The following is a 7,376-nucleotide window of genomic DNA, read 5'->3' as shown; positions in this document are numbered from 1 at the left end:
TGTATCATAACATAACGAGGAGGACTAGAGAGTTTATGCATTTATTAATGTCTGGTGTGAATTCAGATGACATAGAGCATCATGATGTCATCAAAAAAAATTCTTCACACTCACAGTCATATTGGGATTCACACGCAAGTGTGTGTGTGATTTTACAAGCTCAGAAGACTTGAGTAGGCGGTGGTGTTGCATCCTGTTCCATAGCGTTAGCTTTTTATAGATGCTCTGCTTTTAAGTGAATGCCAACAAATGATTAGGCGAAGTATTTGGAAATAACAACATGACCACAGATGACTAAACTATCCACAGATGACTAAACTGTCCACAGATGACTAAACTGTCCACATGTCTCTTTCTCTATAAATATATATTTTAAAACAATGTCATACAAACATGTTTGTGAGTCATGATTGGTTGGGCAACAGCCAGAATGTCAACGGTCTGTTTCTGCACTGATAATGAGATCATAGTTTCATCATTTTCTGTTGCAGTCAATCATGCATTGATTTCTTGCATAGTGTAGTGTTAGTGTATATAGTGTTCAGAGGGATAGTTATTCCTGGATAATACTCACAATGACAATTTATTGTATCCAAATATAGGCATAGGTCTCCCTTTGTCAATTTATTATTGAGACCCTAGAAAATATGGAACCTAAAGGGATAGAAATTATTGTATCAGCTAATTAATTATGTTAATTATATTTCTCACCATCATGTAATTCCAAACCTGTGACTTTCTTTCTTCTATGGAACATAAAAGGAGATATTTTGAAGAACGATGGAACCAGACAGCATTAATTGGAGCCCATTGTGTTTTATGTCATACCGTTCAAGTTTTTATTTTCATGTGCTCTAATGTTTGAGCCAGAAAGCAAAAAGTCTGTATCAAAGTCGGGGCGAAAGAGGGAATTTATTTAGGCCATACTAATTATTCAGAGTGAACTCAGGTATTTTGAGAATACAATCATACTTGGAAAATAAAGCCAATAAACAAGTTATTTATGTTGTTACTTGCACTTGATATAGAACAAGCTAAGATAAACTATTTTTAACTGAACTGTACTTCCCGCCCCGTCTCTCGCTCCCTCCCTCACACACACACACACACACACACACACACACACGACGTCAGTTCCCCTCAAGTTCACACAGGGGTCAGAAGTGTAACGACTTGTAATTAATCACATTAACTATTAATGTTTGATGACCAAAAAGTGTCTAAATATTTTTTGTCTTAAGTTTGAACTACATCTATGGCATTCCTTAGTATTTCTATAGATTAGCATATTACAAACTTCTTCATTCTGTAAGATAGCCTATGCATGTGCTCTCTTTCTTTAAAATAAATTTCATTTGGTTTAATATATTGCATTTAATGGAATGATATTTATACTTTTATGTGTCAAAATACTTTTCACACAGTAGGGGTCACACAGTAAACCCACACTTACGGCATTTTCAAAGCGTGAGTTTTCTCTGAGTGGTGGTGAAGGACCGAAGTGTCATTGCCCCTTGAAGAGCAAGTGTTATGGGAGTTGTAGGAACCGGTTTAAGTGTAATGTCTCTTATAACGTCCATATAGGTCTTTACAAAGATATTTTTATTCGTGACAGACCAGATTGATTAAAGCTTACAGCTATAAAAAGCACAAGTTTCTAAAATGATTCGTTTAGCTTTATCTCCTCAGCTACATTATAGTAAAACACTACATTTCCCATAATTCTCTGTGTTACGTATAGCAGTGTTGACATTGCGTACGTGTGAATCGGATGCCTGTATATGGAGCAGTCATGGCCAGGAATGGCTCGATCCTAACGGTATTCCTGGAGGTCCCCTTAAGTTCTTACACATTGACGGCCCGAATAAGAAGGTGATCTCTGAATTACGAGTTGTAGCACGTGAAAAGCGGCGCGCTGAAAGGCAAGTTGACGCTGGACACTTGCGTTATGATGCCACGAGACAATATGACTTCCACTGTTCAGAAAATCGCCAAACAGGCCCTTACGACTTTCCGAAACCCCTCTATTGTCGGAGAACACAATAAAGTGTTCTTGGAAAATCAGAGCAAGCTGAAAAACCTTTTAGCGGAGGTCAGAGCGGCCGATTTGAAGATTGTACCGCGGAGCGTCGAGAGCGCGTCGATGATCCCGCCTCAGCGTCTCGCACCTCCCGCAACATACATGCACATCTACGAGACCGACACCTTCAGCATGGGGGTGTTTTTATTAAAAACTGGTGCTTTTATACCCCTGCATGATCACCCGGGAATGTACGGCATGCTGAAAGTGATCTACGGAAAGGTACGAATCAGCTGTTTCGACAGGCTGGATACACCTAGAGAGGGAACCAGCGGTGTGCAGTTCAACCCTCCACTGATGCCCTTCCAGAGGAGCTCTTTACGGCCTTCAGTGCTGAGGTCTGTGGGGGAATACACGGAGGACAGCGGCCCGTGTGTGCTGTCGCCACACAAGGACAATATCCACCAGATAGACGCTGTTGACGGACCCACCGCTTTCCTTGACATCTTAGCGCCGCCATATGAGCCGGACAAAGGGAGAGACTGCCACTATTATAAAGTTTTACATGCTCATTCAGAGGCTGCAGATAGGAATAGTGAAGCCCAGGAACAGGGTGATGTGTGGCTTATGGAAATACCACAGCCTAGTGAATTCTGGTGTGGTGGAGAACCTTACCCAGGGCCTAAAGTGTCCCTCTGAAGCACTATTGGGTTCTGGTTGATTCAAGTCTTTTCATTAAAGGTATAGTTCACCTGAAAATGAAACTTTTGTCATGCCTTACTCAGCCTCATGTTGTTCCAAACCTGTATGAGTTTCTTTCTTCTGTTGAACACAAAAGATGTTATTTTGAAGAATGTTGGTAACCAGACAGTTGACAGTAGCATTGACTATAGTAGGAAATAAATATGGAAGTCAATGGGTGCCTTCAACTGTCAATATCGTCTTTTGTGTTGAAGAAAGAAACTCATACAGGTTTGGAACAACATGAGGCTGGGTAAATAATGACAACATTTTCATTTTTGGGTGAACTGTCCCTTTAATACGTCAGAATGGGTACTTTAACAAGACAGAGTTATTTGAAATACCTGTCAATCCACTGCTGCTGTGTTTAGTTATCTTTTGGTTATTATTTTTGTGCAGATTTAACTAAAGATCAGTTCTCTGTTCTTTACTGGTCTGTTGCCTGGAGTCACTTTGTACAGCATGTGATAAATATTTAAATATTTGCAGCAGATGTGAGATTTGGTTTAACGAAGGCTTCACAATAGTCGAACAGAGCAGGAATCTGATCATCTTATTTCCATTGCCGGATATTGTTTTAACGCATTATGCTATCAGAACTGCAATCTGGCTCAGAAATGTTTAGCAACACTCATTTGGCACTGGATACTATTTTGAACACTCCTGGTAATTATGACTGTAAAGCACTTAGCCACGATGCAAGTAAAAAAAAAAAAAAAAAAAAGTAATGATGAAAAAATGAAACATTTAAAATATTATGAAGATTGTAACATTGATTTTACATAAGAAACTAAAGTTCTGTTTCCCCTCCAGTAAACTTAAACTAATAAAATATGCAATGGTAACTGGTCTTGTTGATTATTTAAATACATTTTTAGATTATTTAGAAAATTAGACAATCATTTTTGAAAGAAGTCTCTTATGGGCATCACGGGGGCATTTATCAGATCAAAAATGCAGTAAAAAACAGTAATATTGTGAAATATGATTACATTTTAAAATAACTTTTCTGTTTTAATATATTTTAAAATGTAATTTATTCCTGTGATGCAAAGCTGATTTTTCAGCATAATTACTCCAGTCTTCAGTGTCACATCAGAAATAATTTTAATATGATTTGCTGCTCATGAAACATTTTTTCTTATTATTAATGTTGGATCAATTTGATCAATTTAATGCATCTTTGCTGAATAAAACTGTAGTGTATATGGACCTAATAGCCGCCGCACACATTTGTTTCTCAATTGCGACCTCTAGTGGTCAAACCTTGCAATGCCATGCGGCACTTGTCGTCACTCTCACTGGAAAGCTGATTCTCAGAAAATAGACTTTGTGTTTATTACAATTTATTAAGACACACAACAGTAATAAAAATACTCACTGTAAACACTATCTCAGAACAACTGCATTTTGAACCACATGAAATATTCTGTGATAAGGACGTTGTCTAGCTAGCCTACAACAAACCACATTCAACACTTAATTCATAAGCTGCCTTCGTATCTCTGCGCACACAAACACAGCGATAGTTCCAGGTTTAATTGGGGCAATGACTAACCCAGCAGTCAGAACTTGTTGTACTGTTAGTTCACATCGCTGTAGCATCGGCGCTCGAGCTGTGAGGGGGCGCTGACGCCCTTTTATCTTTCTGTCTCTGGTGGATTTTTGTGTGCCTCCTTCGCTCGTCACTCCTCGCAAACCTTCTGCCACAGAAGTCGCAGGAGAAGGGCTTCTCGCCCGTGTGTGTGCGTATGTGAGTCGTGAGGTGGTCGCTCCGGCTGAAGCTGCGCATACAGATGCGGCACTGAAACGGCTTGTGTCCGGTGTGGATGCGGACGTGACGCGTGAGCTCATCCGAGCGCGAGAACCTCCGGTCGCATCCCTCCGCCGGACAGGGATAAGGGCGCTCGTGGACCGGCGTCTTGCACGGTCGGTTCGGGTATTTCCGTGGCCGCAATATTGGCCTGAGTGGGACGTTTTGCGGATTGGTGCCGTGACCGTCTATAGGTGGCCTTGACCCGTCAACCGGACACGCCAGAGTAAAATTCCTAATGGTGTTCAAGGGAGTCAGAGGTGGTGGGACTCTAATAGACTCCAAAGAGCACGAAAATGGTTTAATGTCCTGAAATGCAGCCATGTTGTCCCGTTGGCTGTTGCTGGTCTGATAGAAACCTCCATAGTCGGGAATGATGGAGAAAAGCGCCCCGTCTATGGTTGACTTTGGGGCTGAGTATGACGGAGTGGCGTATGTTATGGGGCACGTGGTGGCTGATAGGTAGGCCGAGGGGTCCTGGTATCCATCGGCACTACAGGTGTAGGGGGGCGGGCCGGTGTATATATGCTCCATGTTGGAAAGAGTTTGGCCTATTTTGGAGCAGTCTGGAGTGGGACCTGCGGGAGAGCCCGTGGAGAATGATCCCGAGGAGGGTGGCCTATCTTGTACTCCTGCACTGACAAAGTTGATTATTCCTTCTTGGTTCCAACTTCCTTGTGCGTCAATGGATATCTTTCCTGTGTAGGCGACAGGAGAAAACTTGCTCGGGTCTGTCAGATCAAGGCCCCGTTTTTCAACACCGAAGCAGTCTGTACTCAAGCAACCTGGAAAAGTCAAAGCAAAACATTTAGATTGAGCAATTCCTTATTGCGTTATAGGTGAAATGTATATGTGCAGCCTATTTCCCGCAAATCGTGTTTCCACCAAGTGGGATCTACTCTAGACATATTCAGTTTGTAAACGATTGTTGGTATGTAGATGGCAAAGTATATGCAGGTATTTCTCTGTATTCTGATTGGACAGATCGCAGTAAAATATACTATAGTTGCAATACTAAAGAAAAAGTTTACTTAAGGTAGACTTAATTTAGTTATATACTACTTCTAACCCATTTTTGTTTTTGAAAGTACACTTTAAAGAATACTTTCAGTAAATATACCAGTAATAATTTGAATACTGCAAGAATACTTATAGGTTTTCTTTAAGTGAACATAACATCAGTCTACAAATATCTTTTTTTTCCCGAAGAAATCTTTGGAGATTGGCCTATTATTAGGGGCTAAAACCTAATCACAGATTTTTTTCTCCAGTGTTTCTGAGTTAATTTTTGAAAGTCAGTTTATACTCAAGTAAGTGTTATTGAACGTTTCCGTTCACTTTTTGAGATAACATGACCCGACATAAACAGACTTTTCATCGCAATATAAACAATAAAAAATAAACAAGCAATCAATAAAAGCAACAAAAAAAAAAGTAAAATATACATTGAACTATTGTTTTGGACAACAAATTGTAATCAATAATAAATTGTATACATTTTAGTGCTGTCAAATCGATTAATTGCATCTAACATAAAAGTTTTTGTTTACAAGTTTATTTTTATAGATATTATGTATGTCTGTGTGTGTGTGTATATATCTAAACACACATACACTAAAAAAAAATATGATCAATAAGTTATGACATGTTTTTACATTGCTTTAACTCATCAAAATAAGTTAAGCAATTTTCAACTTATATTTCAAGTTATACAAGATTTCACTCATTTTGACGTATTTAAGTTGAAATTACTTAAACATCCAAGTTGATTGTGCTTAAAAAAATTACAGCAACTTTTTTATAGTGATATATGTATAAATAAAGCCTACACACTAACACACACACAAATATATAAATATATATATATATACATACACACATAATATGTAAACAAAAGCTTTTGTTAGATGCGACTATTACCGATTAATTGTTTTGACAACATAATACATTTACAAAATATAATTAAAACATGGCATGAGTAGCCTAAATGAAGGTTGAACTGTCATTGTCACGCATGCTGTTTTACTTATATTTTGTAAATGTATTTGAGGCTACTTATATTTTGTAAATCTATACCAAAAATAATAACCCTAAGTTTTGAACAAGTTGTTTGAATTTAACTTACAAAGCACTGCTAAAAAAATAATATTTTTTTTATTGAGCAACAGCCCATTGTGACTATTCATTTTAATATTTAAGCATCTCTACAGTATTCTTACCTCCCGACGCCTCACTGAACTGCTCAGAACAAACATCAGAGAATCCCATCGGCACTGATGAGGGAATCTCATCCAGAGAGTAGATGTGTGATGGCAGACAGCGCATTAAATCATGTAGCGACGCGTTAATTTGATCTCTGCTAGCTGTTGCTGTCATTTTAATCCTCGGTGTTGTTTATAAAAAAAAGCAGGTTTAATTTTATTACGTTGTTCTCAGAGCGTTTATGATCTAGTTGATGTGTTATAAACGTGCTCACTTCATCATAAACGCACGCATCGGGGTTGTTAGAGCTCATCAGCTCCCTTCAGTTTATGCCGCGGCAATAAGTGAAACTTTATCTCGTAGAATGCATTTATGAAGAGCCTGTCAATGTCCAGTGACGTCACTGACCATAAAAGGACAGAAAAACGGGTTGGGCTTCTTCTTCCTTTTTCTTTTTTTTTTTTTTTCTGCTTTTGGCCATGTGATGACACGACCTCTCTTTTTAGACATAATATTTCTGAATCTGACATTACTATTCTTTTCTTTAAATCAAAAAAATGGATTGAAATGTTCTGGATATGTTGTTGTTATATTTAAAAT

At 38.6% G+C, this 7,376-nt stretch overlaps 2 protein-coding genes across 2 annotated transcripts; one reads left to right on the top strand and one right to left on the bottom strand.

Annotated features, from left to right (window-relative positions):
• Positions 1-1,800: 1,800 nt before the first annotated feature.
• On the top strand, positions 1,801-2,741 carry adob (2-aminoethanethiol (cysteamine) dioxygenase b). Its single transcript, XM_056255035.1, has one exon. The coding sequence runs from the start codon at positions 1,949-1,951 to the stop codon at positions 2,717-2,719; it is 771 nt and encodes a 256-aa protein (XP_056111010.1). The 5' UTR covers positions 1,801-1,948; the 3' UTR covers positions 2,720-2,741.
• Positions 2,742-4,090: 1,349 nt separating this feature from the next.
• egr2a (early growth response 2a) lies at positions 4,091-7,128 on the bottom strand. The gene is made up of 2 exons (XM_056255042.1): positions 6,794-7,128; positions 4,091-5,359 (listed from the first exon to the last, which is right to left on the bottom strand). Exons 1-2 carry the CDS (start codon positions 6,948-6,950, stop codon positions 4,350-4,352), a joined length of 1,167 nt encoding a protein of 388 aa, XP_056111017.1. The 5' UTR covers positions 6,951-7,128; the 3' UTR covers positions 4,091-4,349.
• Positions 7,129-7,376: the final 248 nt, after the last annotated feature.

This window comes from Rhinichthys klamathensis, unplaced genomic scaffold (genome assembly GCF_029890125.1).
Source record: "Rhinichthys klamathensis goyatoka isolate OS25496 unplaced genomic scaffold, OSU_Roscu_1.1 h1tg000117l_1, whole genome shotgun sequence".
Taxonomy (NCBI): domain Eukaryota; kingdom Metazoa; phylum Chordata; class Actinopteri; order Cypriniformes; family Leuciscidae; genus Rhinichthys; species Rhinichthys klamathensis.
Note: the sequence above shows the minus strand (reverse complement) of the source record. Positions and strands in the feature narration are given on the sequence as shown.